The 16,552-nt window shown below is 35.2% G+C and overlaps 3 protein-coding genes across 12 annotated transcripts in view; 1 reads left to right on the top strand and 2 right to left on the bottom strand.

The window, feature by feature from the left end:
- Nucleotides 1-3,218, bottom strand: part of LOC134537378 (protein Son) — a 42,364-nt gene extending 39,146 nt beyond the window's left edge. For 6 of the 10 annotated variants that reach the window (XR_010075985.1, XM_063377739.1, XM_063377742.1 and 3 more), the window contains exon 1: nucleotides 2,080-3,181. Coding sequence is in view for 8 of the 10 variants with exons in the window: in XM_063377739.1 (XP_063233809.1) it covers nucleotides 2,080-2,914 (835 nt within the window). In the remaining 2 variants the exon portion in view is untranslated. Of the gene's footprint in view, nucleotides 1-2,079 lie in introns of all 10 variants that reach the window. The other 4 variants (XM_063377738.1, XM_063377737.1, XM_063377744.1 and 1 more) reach the window with 4 other exon arrangements.
- Nucleotides 1-16,552, bottom strand: part of LOC134537381 (uncharacterized) — an 843,397-nt gene that overhangs the window by 72,400 nt on the left and 754,445 nt on the right. The gene's annotated exons all lie outside the window — the stretch shown is intronic.
- LOC134537377 (proteasome subunit alpha type-6-like) lies at nucleotides 3,779-15,321 on the top strand. The gene is made up of 7 exons (XM_063377736.1): nucleotides 3,779-3,900; nucleotides 4,525-4,619; nucleotides 5,456-5,537; nucleotides 8,356-8,511; nucleotides 13,662-13,840; nucleotides 13,926-14,020; nucleotides 15,169-15,321. Exons 1-7 carry the CDS (start codon nucleotides 3,825-3,827, stop codon nucleotides 15,224-15,226), a joined length of 741 nt encoding a protein of 246 aa, XP_063233806.1. The 5' UTR covers nucleotides 3,779-3,824; the 3' UTR covers nucleotides 15,227-15,321.

Below are 16,552 nucleotides of genomic sequence, written 5' to 3'. Positions count from 1 at the left end.
TCTTCTCATTAAAAGCGGCGGAGATAAGAAATTCCAAATACTTTAGGAGATATCGAATTTTTTAATTTTGCAATACAAGACCTGTGGAACCATTCGAGCGGCGCCATTTTTGTTATTTTGCCGTGTGTTCGTGAATACGTGAATCGTGAATGCGTAATTAATAAAATGGTTGATTAGGTCAGGTCAGTTACAGTATTAATACTTTCAAACTAAGCCGACATTAAAAATTATTTTGTGAATTAATTTTAATGGCTGTTTAGTTATAAAATATTTATAATGTAACTGACCTGACCAAACAAACCCGGACAGAGGGTGAACAGTAAACTAAAATGGTCGATTAGGTCAGGTCAGTTACATTATAAATACTTTCAAACTAAGGTGATATTAAAAATAATGTGAATTAATTTTAATTATTCTTTAGTTTGAAATTATTTATAATGTAACTGACCTTACCTAACAAACCCGTAACAAAGGATGTACAGTAACAACTCACGTAAAATTTTTTGTTACTTATTACTTGCGCAACAATATCAAAATAACAAATAAGACTTTAAAATTAGAAACGTTAAAAACTCACCTAAGTTGGAGGCGGTAATTAAACACCGTTTTAAACAATAATTGAACTAAATAATCACGTATTAGTTCATTTGAATTCTGGTCTATCACGAACAATCACGTGACATCATTATCCAATAAAAAAATAGATACTCGTACGTAAACAAGAAACAATGGTGCACGCACGCCACAGGAATGCGTTGGTTTTGTGCTGAAATTTAAAAATTCGATATCTCCTAAAGTATTTGGAATTTCTAATCTCCGCCGCTTTTAATGAAAAGAGGAAGTTGAAGAGCATATAATAAAGGTATTTTCGGATTTTTAACATTTTTTGTCGCAAATACCGCTCAACTACATATGAAGAAATTTAAAAATTCGATATCTCCTAAAGTATTTGGAATTTCTAATCTCCGCCGCTTTTAATGAAAAGAGGAAGTTGAAGAGCATTAAATAAAGGTATTTTCGGATTTTTAAAATTTTTTTTCGGGAATACCACCCAAGTAAATATTTACCAGGGTTTCTAAATTCCTACAGGTTTCTGATAAATTACAGTTTATAGTTTAATTATAATACCTGTGCATTGTTGCGGCCACCACAATTGTTTGCTTTCCAGTGTAGATTATGTTTTGGAGAACTTAAGTCCAAAATTGAGAATGGTCAATTAAGTTAGGTTAGCTTCATTAAAAGTACACATTTTGAACGGTTAGTTAGGTTAATATGGCTACATTAAAATATTTGAAATAGAAATTACCAATTTACAATGTAGCTATCCTGACCTAACCAATCATTAGCACGATTTAACAGTAATTGTAATGTAGCTATACTAACCTAATCAACTGTCCACACTTTTTTATAAAGTATTTTTAATGTAGCTTGGTTATTCTCCAAGATCTCCTTCACATAAGTCGATGAAAGCTGACATGGCCATCTTTCATGCACATTTTTATCCTGTAATATGTGCTACTGAGTTACTCGTGTCAGCTGCGAACTTCAGAAGAAAATTATCCTTTGTATTTGCAAGGTGAACATCTACATCATTAACATGATTTTTATAATTTGTAGTTCTGTTAAAACACATTTTATTTGTTTTCATTATCTGAACTAATTTAAGTTATGTTCGACTTTCCAGTCACAGTTGTTTACCATCCCTCACACTGTGCTGAGAAACCCACACTGATTCTTTGAACGGTGTAAAAACTATTAAACTCAGAGCAGTTCGCTCCCACATATTACAAAACCCTTTGCACTTAGTGCAAGTGCACTGGCGCTGAACAGGGCCCCAGCTGTACTTTGCGAGTGCAATGCAACTGCTGGCATTCAGCATAAGAATACTACCACCTTTCAACAATGAGAACTAATTTTAGATGCTAAAAATAATTATTTCTTTAGTTAGTCATCTACTTTTAGGTCTTTTACCCAAAAATCATATTAACTAAATATTTTCCTCCACAAAAGCTGCTTAGCATTAAAAATACCCCAACATGATACCAATATCTGACGTTAAAACATCAGTACATGATTTACCTGATTTGTCTTTCATGACTGTATCAGGATCACCTGAAACTTGATCAGGCACTGAATTCTGTGCCACATTAGCCACAGATGCTTCAACTGCACCATTGTAATTGGTAGCAGTAGATTCAACACTAATAGTTTGTTGATTAGTAACCGCGTCCTTCTGCACAGCTGACTCCGCAAGATCCATATTAGGAGAATGTTCATTCACTGGCTTGAGCTTAGAGTCAGTCTTCACTTCAACTGTCCTGGTTTCCTTACCACGAAAGTCAGTTTCCACTTTAACTGAAACGTTATCAATGGCAGTCAATACGGGCGGAATTTTAACCACAGGATCTGAACCGACAGTTTCCTTAAAAGTCTCTACAGTAGCTGTTGGTTCCTCACCAAACTTTTCAACTTTAATATCTACAGTTGAGACTTTTTTAGATTTCCTGTCTTTCTTCTTCGAATTATGAGAATGTCTGTGTCTATGATGTTTAACGTCCTCAGTGCTTTCACCACTATTAATCTCGATATTTTTCTTACTTTCCTTAGATTTTTTCTTCTTGAGACTTTTTACTTTATGTTTACGATGTTTGCTTTTCTTACTCTTTTTCTTCGTATCTTTTTCTGATTCACAGAGGTTAATTTCACAGATTTCTTCAATTATTGGAGGTTCTGCATTAAATTGACTAAATAACTCAGACAAAATCTCATTTGATGATTTAGTGGGAATGTCAGGTTCACTTGAGCTCTTTCCCTGTCCGAGGATAACCTTTATATCAAAAAGATTACTGGTTTTAGTCTCACTTAAAATTTTCGTAACATCTTCAATTACATTTAGACCATTATCTTCTGACATTTCAGCTAAAACAACCAAAGCATTTTAACATGAAAATTTAACAAACTACGAACTTCGAACAGAACATCACATCTTTGCAATTAGCTTAATATCACGAGGATCCAGATATGTCACCAAAAACACATCCAAAGTTCACACATACAATAAATATCAAATACGAACCTCATCTTAACATACTAAAACACTTCAGATTAAAATGAACTACATTGAAAACAACATGGAAATAACTAGAGGAAATACGACGTCCATTCATTTGTTCGTTGTTCCAATTCCTGGCTACATACATGAGTGAGGTACCAACATTGACTTATGAATTTTTTTTACTTAATCCATTTTAAAATTAAAATAACAGTAAATGGAGCACTGAATTTGGATTATTATGTTTAAAAGAACTAAAGCTAGTGTTCAAAAACTTCGCAACAATTAATTTACTGGTTTGTAAGTAGGTAAATGTTTGAACATATTGTTAATAATTATTCAGCAAACTGTGGATACTGGCGTGCAATCGCCCTTCGATAGACTGGAGAAATCGGAAGGAATACTGTTAGATCAGTAGGATTTTCACAAAAATTGTTAATTTAAGTATAGTTAGCAAGAATTAGTATGTAGACGAAAACTTACTATCACTTTCCACACATAAAATTATTACTGTAGGGTGTTTTTTATAAATAGAAAAATACGTGAATGTACATCTTGTTTGAAAATATTTATATTTTCGTTAAAGTAAAAGTATTTATTTAAACATAAATTATCATGGAATAGGTTATTCCATAGAAAAGTAAAAAAATATATATATTTTGTTATTCTGTGTCGGGATAATGGATGCTTGTTAACTTTTTTCTTCCAATCTCTTTGTTCAAATAGTTAACCGTAACATCTCGTTGGGCGAAGAAGACAGCAGTAAACAAAAATGGCGAGAGGATCAAGCGCCGGATTTGATAGACACATTACTATATTTTCGCCTGAAGGACGACTTTATCAAGTCGGTAAGATATTTATGTCCTTTATTCTATTTTGAGTCTATTTAAATAGTTTTCACTTATGATTTTTAGTTTTAGTATTGTTTATGGAGGTATGTTCTTTCATGACTTGGCATATTTCTACCTAGGTTAGAATATTACTTTTTCAGCGTTCTTTTGAATATGTGTTGAAACTTTCTTGAAGTGTTAATTATGAGGTGGTCATTAAAAAAATGTGATTCTGATGAAAAGTAACGTTTTCTTAAAAACTATAATAAAAATTCTAAAAGTTTTTTTTTTATCCTGAAATGTTTTCCAATCATGTAAGAGTGCGTTCATTCATTCTTTAATTTACTTTATTTTGTTTCAAAGAGCTAAAGCTCGCATACAGAAACTAAAATTATCAATTTTTTGGCATTAGTCGCATGTTGTGCTGCTACAACCCCGATCTAAGTCTTTGCCAAACAGTCGCTTGAATTACCTGATGTGTCGCACCAAATCTTGTAGCAATATGCATTTAAGTTTGTTGAGTGTAAGAAAAAGTAAGTCTTGGTCTTAATTTTAAAATCCTGCATAACAAGACCTAATAAATATAAACAAACCTCTGTTAATGATTGCAGTGTAATTTCATGATGTGAATTTTTGTTTCAGAATATGCCTTCAAAGCTATCAACCAAGGTGGTCTTACCTCCGTAGGCCTCAAAGGAGTCGATACAGCTGTTGTGGCAACACAGAAGAAAGTTCCGGTAAGTCCAAAAGTTAAAGTGCAGTTGCTGCAGTACTGTTTATTGAAAGTGAATCAAGACAGAGAGAACAATAAAAGTAAAGTTTGATAATAAAAACAATAAGTAAAAATAAATCTCAATATTTATGGTAAGTAGTGCCTTATGTGATCACAATATTGTTTTCCTCAGGTACCTTCACAATGAAAATCTACTCAAGAGAGCTTGAAAGAGTTGAGAAAAGCTAATGTTTGTAACATGAAGTAATCAGTTTCAGTGCTCCTATACTGTCTTGTTCCTGCATTCACATTATTAGTACACGTCTCCTGGTGATCAGTAAACATATAGCAAGTTATTAGGTTTCGGAAAGTACACAAGAGGTGTCGCTGTTGTAAATCACCATTCTGTGGGAAACACCCATTCCATGGAGAATCCTCCTCCTGTGGGGAAATACTGTCTCTGTGGTTAAGTCCCAGTCAGATGTGCAGATTTGCTGGACTTCAGTTATGTGATGTTATAACTTTTCTGGATCAACATGAGTGGCAGAAAGCGAGATGTTGTATGGCTTTCATTTGATGTAATAAAAAAAAGCAGGTTCAAACTAAAAAAAAAATGTTTGGTAAAAAAAAAAACAGGTTTTTTTTCCAACCCTGATCTTTACTGCTGCAATTTGATTGCCCTGTTGAGGCACATAGGGGCCGGATGCAGTTGTTGCTATCACTTGGTGTGAGAGAACCTCAGATAGATGGACGGATGTGAATCCTGCCGTATTTCGTTTGTGTTGGAGTTAATGTAGATTCGCTGGGGGAAGTATTGGATTGCCAGTAAGAGAAGTTTGTGTTTATTTTTCCCCCACGCAGGACAAGTTGCTGGATTCCTCAACTGTGACGCACTTGTTCAGCCTGACGGACAACATCGGCTGCGTCATGACCGGCATGATCGGTGAGCGATCGCCTGATTATGATTTTTTTAAGTAGGTTGCTGTTTGTGACTTGGTTTCCTACCACAGCGAGTTTTCGAGGATTCAAGCACTGTTTTGTAAGATGGGAAATTACATTATGTGTTTACCTGCAGTCCAAAGGCCCGGGGGCTTAGTTTCTCATAAGAGTTGAGGACTGCTAAAGTTGGGGTTGATGTATGACTAGCCTGTGTACAAATTCAACCATGCAGAAAGCTTTGTGCGATTTAAATAGATTTTCTCTGAATGATTTAACTTTTTTTTTGTGACATGTTTGGTAAGCTAAACGGTAATAGGAAAAATTGTACTTTAATCATGTTGCTTGTGCTCCATGGCAGTAGTGGAAAGCAAAGTGCCACATCTTCCAGTCTGCCGAGAGTTTTAGTTATGATTGTCTTGTTCATTAGACTGTGGCTTGGCAAGTGTAATTCATATAAGGGGACGGCAGACGTTGCACATTTAATTCCAGCCATCATTAAAATAGATGGTATCAGTGCTGTTCATTTGATTTTATCGTTAGAGATGGACGAGTCTGCAAATTTTTGGCTCGAGTCGAGTTCAGTGAAAATACCTTCAAGTAAAGTAGATTCCACTCTTGAACATTTTTTAGTTGAGTCAATCCTTAAAATTTGAGGCAAGCTAGAGTAATTGCAGAAATTTTAGAGAATAATTTTGTGTTCCTAGTGTTTACATTAATGTGCTATTAGCATGTTGTTAAAGTTGATATACATATGTCTTCAGTGAGTGAGTCTTTTGTGTCAAGTGAATAAGTAAATATAACTATCAATTGTACCTATTTGTGATTTCTTTTAAATTTGAGTATTTTATTATCAATGGCCTCTGGAAAACTAAATAACTGTGGAGGTCTTTGAAGTTAAAGGAAAATAATTTTTTTTTTTTGAATTAAAATTGAGAAAATATTTATAATAATTTATACAATGTTTTTCTCATTGTAAATTATTTTGACCCTACAATTTCCCCTAGATAATTGTGAAAGTATCTTTTCTATAAATAAAGCCAAAATTATTTTTTTTAGTCAGTAGTTTACCAGTTCACCTTACATTACAAATGGTAAGAGTGGTTATTGGGTTAGGTTAGCAATATTAAAAATATTGTAAAATTGTTTAAATGTTTAGCTATGTTAAAAATGTGGTATAAAATATTAATAGGTTGGGTTTCAAATAGCTAGTACCTTTCAAGTTCTTATTTCACAGTATTCTGAGTATAGTTATTCCAACCTAACTAAATGTTCTCACAATTTTACGTTAATTTTCATGTACCTTACTTAGCCAGTCGCTAAAACATTGAACTACTGGTAAACTACTTGAAGTATCACAATATCCTCTTTGAGGACTGAAAGACATGGCAGAAAGAAAAAAAATATTTATTTTTAATGACTCTCCTTTATGATTATCTCACTATACTTAATAGCCCTCCTGACTATGTAGGTTTTTTTTTAAGAAAGTCAGATTTTTAGGAAAAAAGATCCTTTGATCATAATTAGCAACATTAGTACACAAATATATGTTTTTCAGAATTATTTTTATCAATCCCTCCTCCCCCCTCAATTAACTACAAGTACTTGGTTTTTTTTAACATTACTGATTAGACTTGTCAAAATCATGCGCATAAACTTAGTCACGACTAAAATTTCTTTAGAAAATGGCATTAAAATACATGTAAAAAAATAATGTAAGTCAAAGATATTAAGATAATTGGTGTAACACTTTTATGTTGTTTCCCGAACAGCGATACTATTGATTGCTGTTACAGTAGAAAAAATATGTAAATTTGAGATTTTTTTTTTTTTTTTTTTTTTTTTTTTTAGCTATGGCATACAGCAGAATATTCCAAAATGGTATTTTTTTTTCATTGTTTCGAAATTAAATAGCAGACAAACCGTTTTGCATTTTTCAGTGATGTAATTGTATAAAATTAACCGTACGTAAGAAAACTGCGCAGATGTAAATATTAGATTATGCTGCGAAGTATTTTGCAAAATTATGGTACACGTGAGTTTTAAGCTTGTTGTTGAATCTGTGTTTGTTACACTGCTTTACTTTTCGTGTGTCAATGCCATGATTGAAAAAGACCTTCAATTTACAGCAAGCGAGGTATAATTTGGAGGTATGGTACTGAACCCTGATTAGACACGTGTGACAACGCTGGGGTGGATTGGTGCTTAAACAGCAACCAAAAACTTCAAATAAAAAAAAAAATTGGTTGTCTGTAAAGCCGGTTTACGGACGATAGTTTAACGTGACACCATAACAAAACATTGATGAAATGATTGCATACTTTTATGAATAAAATGGAATCATTTTTATTGAATTATCACTATTTTGTATGGATACAAAGGAGGAGTGAAATGAATTCTACAATTTAATTGATAAATTTAGGTATTTTATTTGCACTCATTAATTCAAATGTGTTTATTATTTTAACTATATCTTTTATACATGTTTGCTATTTAACTTCTTCCAATCTGTGTTATTCTGTTAAGGATAGGATGATGATAGGAAAAGTAGGAAACAAATGGGAGTGTTTCAAGTTTAATGAGCCTCTAAATAGTCAAATCAATGGTTGTTCCAATCGAGTGGAAGAGAGATAGATGCGGCGCAAGCATACAATGAGCGTAACAGGACACAGCGTAACGGGACAATGTGCATTACGGGACACTTTTTCGTGCGTGCAGCCGGCGTACATCAATTTATTAGACGTCACGTCAAAAAATTAAGGCTATTTGTTTTACAGTAAAACATTATTGGAATAAGGTTATTGTGTGTGTGTGTGTTCTGGCAGCGGACAGCAAGTCCCAGGTGCAGAGAGCGCGGTATGAAGCTTCCAACTGGAAGTACAAGTACGGCTACAGCATCCCGGTGGACGTGCTGTGCCGTCGCATCGCGGACATCTCGCAGGTGTACACGCAGAACGCGGAGATGAGGCCCCTGGGCTGCAGTGAGTGTCGTGGCCCGTCCGAGTCACGTCGACGTTCCTCCCCTCTCTCCCCGCACTGGTGGCTCGGCGAGTTGGGGCCTTACGGCTCGTTCACGTCGGGAGGCGAGGATGGAGCATTGACGGAACGAATGGGTGGTTGAATGAAGTGGGGAGTGCCCGGGGAAAACCCATCTGCTCAAGGAGACATCCGCAAAATGCGAAAATTTCAGGTTCGACCCCGCCAGGGTGTTGAATGCAAATCGCACCTAGATGGAGGCTCTTTGGCTAGTGTTGATAGGTTGTTTCATGCTGGTGGCATCCTTTGGTGCTTCAGATACATATGGTTGCATATTTAAAAATTTTCACCTGCACTTAACTAAAACTTAGTTGAAATCATAAAAAAAGAATTATTCTTTAAATTATTAAAATCCAAGGAATGCCATTATTTCCACACAAAAAATCGTAACCACAGTGCATGGATCATAAAAATTTTTTTATTGTGCACATCTTATTGCTAGAGACATGCATATTTCGAGATTGCGATAAAACGAATTTTTACGCGAATTTGAGTACATTTTTAAGAATAACGCGAATTTCTCACATTTTGGATAATAACGCGAAATCCTTGAATTTTCGGCAAACATTTTCCTCATTCGAACACGGCAATTCAATTTGTAAATACAGTAACAAACGTGAAACAACAAAAAACCAAAGATAACTACCCACACAGTGTATTTTATAACATTAAAAGTTGCTTTTATTTCTAAACATGTAACAATTTAAGCCTAGGCGTGTAAAAGTCCGAGTAATTACAGCAGGAGACAATCTAAAATGTACTAGGGAAAAACGTAAACTCACGAATATAGAAACGTAACGGAAATGTCGGAAATATTACGTGGCTGATCGTAACATTGTAAGTGCTGATACTGTATTTATGTCACAACTTAGCCGAAATACTGGTACGAGACATGAACTTCACAAGATAAAATGAGTGGAATCTTGGTAACTGTTTTATACGTATTATATAATTTCGGAAGTATTATACTGTTGACGCATATTTTTTTAACTAACCATTTATTTGTGGGGATCGTAAATAATTAATTATTGGTATCAAGACATCAAGATGAACGTAAACTTGAACATGTCACGGCAGCGAGTAAGCGGGTGCGTATACCAATAAACTGGTATTAGAACTGGACAAAACTGGTACACGGGAGGTGGAGCTTATATTTTTTTCCGCTAAGCTCGCTTCTATTGGCTGGCTGCTGATGGAAGGTCACGAGTCTGGGCGGAGCATTGAATGAGTTATACTGCGCATGCGCAGCTCAGAGAACAGACGCCGCACTGTAACAACAGATCGAGTACAATGACCTTTCTCCGCGCAAGGCGCGCAATTGACGGTAAATTTTCATCAATTTGCGCCCCTTTTTTTATTTATTTTTACTGTGTAATGTAGCCCGTTCTGAACGCTGCAGGATGCGACTGTATTTTAATTAACTTTAACGTATTTCTTACTTTTCCCTTTATTTACACTTTCCAGCTTTTTACACTTTTTTACTTTGTCCCCATGAAAAGTGCAAATAAGGGGTTTTGCTGTATTTTGATATTCGGCTCGCCTGGACAGTCGATTATCACGGTGTTTACAGCAGGTTGTTTCTCGAAGCGTTGTTCTCTTATATAGTCTTTAGTGTTGTTTGTCCATTGCGTCCATTTTTATTAACCAAATACCAAATTTAAAATGCAAACACGGTGACGATTCGTAACATTCTGTTGTGCGCAAGTTAAAGTTTAACGGGTCGAATTTTGTTACAGATAGTTTTCAACGTCTGTGAAATAAATTAAAGGTGTACAATTTAAAGGTCGGCTAAAACATTAGGCCTATTAAAATGCCTAAAGTGCCGGTAACTGCAAAACAGCGAGCCTCTGAATTTTCTCAACACAGACTTTATGCTAGTGATTCAACCACACTTTTTTGTCGTCACTGTAATGTCACCGTCTCTTGGGATAGGAAAGACTCATGTGAAAAACATGTAGGCAGTGAAAAACACAAGAAGCGTCTCTCTTCATTGCAAGGCTCATCTAGTGCGTCTGAACGCCAGTCGTCAATATCTTCAGCGTTTCAGACAGCAAAAAATAATGTCCAAAAAGACAAAAAGTTGGAATTTATAAAGGAAACAGCAGAGACCTTTATAAAGGCAAATATACCCCTTGAAAAGCTTGATGATCCTAATATCAGGGCATGGCTGAACAAATACATCGAAGGTGCTGGAGACATGCCACTTGCGAGAACAGTCCGTGAGAAATATGTAGGGGACATAGCCAAATGCAGAATTGAAGATGCCAAAACTGCATTAAAGGACAAAAAAATTGACATACTGTGCGACGAAACAACAGATAAAATGGGTAGGTGTGTATTTGTTGTTTTATTTAGAATTATGAATCTTCAACAGGATAAACCAGAAATATTTGTTGCAGGAGTTCACTTTCTTGAAGCTGCTAATGCCACAAACTGTGTGAGGGCAATTTTAGATTCACTCAAAATGTACAATGTACAGTATGGTGATGTGCTCTCAGTAGTAACCGATGCTGCTCGTTATATGACCAAGGCTGTTAGTACTCTCGAAGTAATCCTTGGAGACCAGTTAACGCATGTCCAGTGCTGGGCACATAAGTTAAATCTTGTTGGCAATGTCTGGGTGAAAGAGTTGCCTGAGTTGAACAATGCTATGAGCAAAATAAAAAATGTGTTCAACAACACCAGGAAAAGAAGGCACCTGTATGCTAGCTTTCTTGAAGAAAAGCATGGAGAGAAACGTCCATTGTTCCCACTTCGTGTTGTTACTAGATGGAATTCCTGGTTCAACAGCGTTTTTTATGTAGCAGACTACATACATGACATTGTTGATTTCTGCAAAACAGATGAACTAAAGGCAACACAAAATTCAGGGGTTGAGTTTCTGTGTTCACTCACAGAAAATGACGTTATCTTTAAAAGATTTGTGCAATGGGAGTGCATGACTTGATGTAAGTTTTTGGACATATGCCATTGCTAAGAACTTTTTCTGTTGAAGAAAAACTAATAAATAAAATAAATAAATAAAAATAAAAATAAAAATACTCAAAAAAAGATACAAAAAACACACAAAATTAAGCAAACAATTGCTGTTGTCAACAAGGATATGAACACCACAAAATATTCCGAAACAGGAATATGGTCAGCAAACAAAGAAAAAACAAAGAAAAATGTACTAAGAGAACGAAAAAATCCCCACAAATGATGACAACACAAAAATATTGAAACCCAAAATAATTCAGCACAACAGTTGAAGCGAGACAAAAAACATGACAAAACGAAAAAAAAAAAACAAATACAATAGTTTTACCTAAACAGAAACAAGCGACGTTTCGGGAACTGTTATCTGCTCCCGTCCTCAGGCAGAGACGCACATGGCACGGAAACACAGGTGCGACTCACACCTGTGTTTCCGTGCCATGTGCGTCTCTGCCTGAGGACGGGAGCAGATAACAGTTCCCGAAACGTCGCTTGTTTCTGTTTAGGTAAAACTATTGTATTTGTTTTTTTTTTTTTCATTTTGTCATGTTTTTTGTCTCGCTTCAACTGTTGTGCTGAATTATTTTGGGTTTCAATATTTTTGTGTTGTCATCATTTGTGGGGATTTTTTCGTTCTCTTAGTACATTTTTCTTTGTTTTTTCTTTGTTTGCTGACCATATTCCTGTTTCGGAATATTTTGTGGTGTTCATATCCTTGTTGACAACAGCAATTGTTTGCTTAATTTTGTGTGTTTTTTGTATCTTTTTTTGAGTATTTTTATTTTTATTTTTATTTATTTATTTTATTTATTAGTTTTTCTTCAACAGAAAAAGTTCTTAGCAATGGCGTATGTCCAAAAACTTACATCAAGTCACAGAAAATGACATTTCTCTCATTCTTTGTCAAGCTGTCTTTGTGAAAGAGCATGCCAAGAGCCTTGTAGAGCTAATACAGAAACTTGGAGGTTCTTTGTATCCAACTGCCCATTCACTATATGGGGACTTGCAAGGTATAAAAAAAAAATTTGAAAACATCACTCGTGGTATTTATTTTGAGGCAACCAGTAGAGCTTTGTCTAACATGCCCCCCGCTAAAGCTGCTGAAGCTAAAGTGTCCATCACAAGAACAGCAACACAAGCCCTTTCCAAACTGAACTCTCTCATGACAACTGACCCAAGTAGAAAGAGATTTGAAGCAATTCAAATTTTTAGTCAGGAAAGTTTGTTGCTTGCTAAATTAAACCCAGAAATGGTGCAGAAACTGAAAACTGTCCATAGTCTCTACTCCATAAGCACTGAAGAATTAACAGCTGGTTTTGGTCAGCTTCAGGACATTGTTACAAAACAAATGGAAACAGACAATTCAGTGGACGTAGTGAAGTCATTGAATGTAGTAAAGCTGTCACAGCCATTGTTTGCTTCCAGCTGCCTTGAAGCCATCTGGATGCCTTCTGCAAACGTTGACTGTGAACGATTTTTGTCCTCATATAACACAGTCTTAACAGACCGCAGGACAAATTTAAGTGAGGCTAATTTGTGTATCATGGCTACTTTTGCTTTCGAGAGCTAAAGTTTGAGGATTTTGTTCCATGTGTTTATGTCACTATTTTAGAGACTTCATATTTATTCTTGCTGGTTTAGGTACTAAAATATTTTCAATTACTGTATGTAAAAAGTGATGTGTAAATTCGATTGTAAATTACTGCTGCTAGTGCAACTGTACAATGCAAGAATGTGTCCAAAATTTCAAGGTATACTTAGCTTAATTTTTTTAATTTATAGTGCTAAAACTATTTAAAAAATAACACCGCTTTTGATGTATGATAACACCACTTTTAAGGGTAAATAACAACGAATTTTGCTATAAAATAAACCCCAAAACTGCATGTCTCTACTTATTGCATATGTTTTAGACCAATTTATTTGGGTTATTTTATTGTAAAAAGTGCAGCATGTAAATTTTACTTACTGTTTGGGTTGAGTAAGTATTGCAAAATGACTTTTGTTAAAGTGAAAACAATAATACCTAAAACCTTCTGTTTTAAAGACGAACCCATGAAACCTTGTCTCTGCTCGTGGCAGTCAGTGTGACTGGGGCAAAGCGCGGTGTGTCGGGCAGGCATGATCCTGATCGCCCACGACGCGGAGCACGGCCCGTGCGTGTACAAGACGGACCCCGCGGGCTACTTCTGCGCCTACCGCGCCATCAGCGTGGGCGCCAAGCAGACCGAGGCCAACAGCTACCTGGAAAAGAAGCTCAAGAAGAAGCAGCAGTACTCCTCCGACGAGGCCATCCAGGTAGCCCGTCCCCCGGACGCCCGGCAGTGGCTGGTCGGCGAGTGAACCTCTGGAAACTATGTTGTTGTTTTTATTTCTTTCCCAGTTGGCGATCACCTGCCTCTCCACGGTGTTGTCCGTGGACTTCAAACCGTCCGAGATAGAGGTGGGGGTGGTGTCCAAGGATAATCCCAAATTCAGGTGAAATTCATAAATAATAATTACCTATTTCTTTAATTGGCATCAATTTTTAACTTAAAAAACAGTGAGACAAGATGTGCATTTTTCGTTCAAGTGACCGTTCACCATTGGATTCAGTGCAAAAATAAACTCTACTATAAGAAACCTCTTGCGTAATTACACGGGTTTGATTGTGTTGTTCCACTTGCAAGTGGTGAGATACTGTGTTTTGTTGCTTAATCATTGCACATGTCGTGCTAAAAATAAAGTTTGAAAAGTAGGGGTGTGAATTTTATGTGAGGAAAAAACATCTTTATTTAGGTAAAGTTATTCATAAAAACAAAACCTATTGCATGGAAAGTACGTTTAAATTAAGAGTACAGTATACAAGTGCGTGCCAAACAATAGTCACGCAACAAAAATGTATTTTCTTCAATTTTGAATAGAAAAAAACCAAAACTGTGACTTGGAACTGACACATGACTATTGTAGTAGCAGGCAATACATATACTTTACTTGGCACAAGACAGAGCGTGCACATAGCATGCAATCGGCGAGCTATTGCAATAAATATTTAACCATGTGTGTGCACTCTATACTAGCATCAACGTAACCAAACATGAATTTTGCCAACAGTTTTATACGCATTACACAGTGGCAACACTGACAAAGATTATAATGTTTCAAAATGTCAATAGAAAGTTTACACATTGTACAACTTCATATTTTTATTAATTAAATAATCAAGTCGTAATATCCAAACAAATTATGGATTTCAACTTTTAAATACATTGTTTTATACGGGAAAAGAAGTGTCTGGGCAGATTCATACATGGGGAAATAAAACAATCGAGAAAATGGCAGGACCAAAACATTTGACCGTATTGCGCGGGCACATCTTAATACAGTCTTACTGTATTGTCTCGTTAAAATTGCCTGACAGCAACTGGAAAACGATTGCTGTGTACGATGCTTTATCCTGTTTACTACCTACGCAAAGGTGCTCAAAATGTAACAGCGTGACTAAACACACCATTTGATTTTTATGTGAGAATCCCCCCCCAATTTTGACACCCGAAAGTAACAGTGCGGCGATCATGTAATAAAACACGGTGATTGAAACTTGCGTACACAACCGTGCTCGCATCTCAGGAAGTGTTCTGTTGCAGGGTGCTGGATGATCCAGAGCTGGACAGGCATCTCACTGCCATCGCTGAGAAAGACTAGTCCGAGGAACAACACGACATTGTGCACGTTAATTTTTTTTTGTCTGCCACTGTACTATCTACAATGTAACTCAATAAATGAACCGGACTTTCTCACATGTGTAGATGATTTTTAGATTTCCATCTAGCTGCCCACACATAATCACACTACTGTTTATATATTTTGATTAACTAACTATACTTACTCATGAAGTTATATTTATTAAAAAGCAACATAGGCTGGTTGTTTACACACACATTGAACCACACAGTGCAATATACATGTACATGTATATATATATATATATATATATATATATATATATATATATATATATATATATATATATATATATATATATATATATATATTATTAAACTCAAAGGGTGCACTAAATTTTTTAAACTAAAAATTGGCATAAAATGTGCAACCCATACATGGGTAAATACTAGAGCTGTGCTGATTCAAATAAGCAGAAGCTGATCTTGAGTTGAATCGGTCATAACCTAAAAATCCACTGTACCCTTTTCACTTTTCGTACAACTACATACTTCGAACTTGCATCATTTCATAGCTACATGTGCCATCTATACATATTGAACTTCAAAATCCTATATTTTAATAACGTTCTTGAATCTAATAAATAGTAAGTAAATATATCACCAGCACGGTAGTTATATAAGAATGAAAACTTGCTTTATTTAGAGCATGGCTACCAGTACAAAATACTGAAAATACCAACTGCAAAGAAATATTTATAATATAATAATTTCTGATATTTAAATAAGAGTTAGTACACAGAACATAATTTTTTTTTTTTTAATTAAAATAAATGTTCATCGGCATCCTTTTCTTAGAATGAGTTATTTTGGGTAATTAAGTAAATTTATAAAAATATCTTAACCAAAATGTTTTTTCTCCTGTATTGGTTGAGAATATCAGCAAAATTTTGTCAATCGGTACAGCTCTAGTAAATACATTTTTGAGCCTAGTAGTAAAAAGTGTTATCTCAGCTAATATGAAAGCACAAAAGTAAACACTGTACATAGTAGTATCTCCATGATGGTTTTTGAATCACTATCATAGTATTAACTGCAGATCCTAACTACAGTTTTTAGATTTACAAAATAATATTACAACTACGTATATAATTTCCATTTGAATTTTTCTTACAAAAAGCTTGTATTTTTAATTTAATTTGTATTTTTAAGCTTTGTCACTATGTCACACACAAGAGTTTATACCTATCATGGAGAAATGGTGTGACGAGCTGAAAATGTAATAAACAGGATCCTTATACTCTTCCGAGCTTGCATTGTGCATAATTCTTTCCTTTGTCTCGAAAAC

Source organism: Bacillus rossius, chromosome 12 (assembly GCF_032445375.1).
Source record: "Bacillus rossius redtenbacheri isolate Brsri chromosome 12, Brsri_v3, whole genome shotgun sequence".
Lineage (NCBI taxonomy): Eukaryota > Metazoa > Arthropoda > Insecta > Phasmatodea > Bacillidae > Bacillus > Bacillus rossius.
The sequence above is the reverse complement of the archived record's forward strand: the minus strand, read 5'-3'. Positions and strand labels throughout refer to the sequence as shown.

What these genes read in the sequence shown, in the direction of transcription:
- LOC134537377 (XM_063377736.1), top strand. Translation starts at nt 3,825, where the DNA reads ATGGCGAGAGGATCAAGCGCCGGATTTGATAGACACATTACTATATTT. An exon ending in GATGAGGCCCCTGGGCTGCA is followed by an intron (nt 8,512 to 13,661) that starts GTGAGTGTCGTG and finishes TGTGTCGGGCAG; the next exon opens with GCATGATCCTGATCGCCCAC. An exon ending in CCTCCGACGAGGCCATCCAG is followed by an intron (nt 13,841 to 13,925) that starts GTAGCCCGTCCC and finishes TTTCTTTCCCAG; the next exon opens with TTGGCGATCACCTGCCTCTC.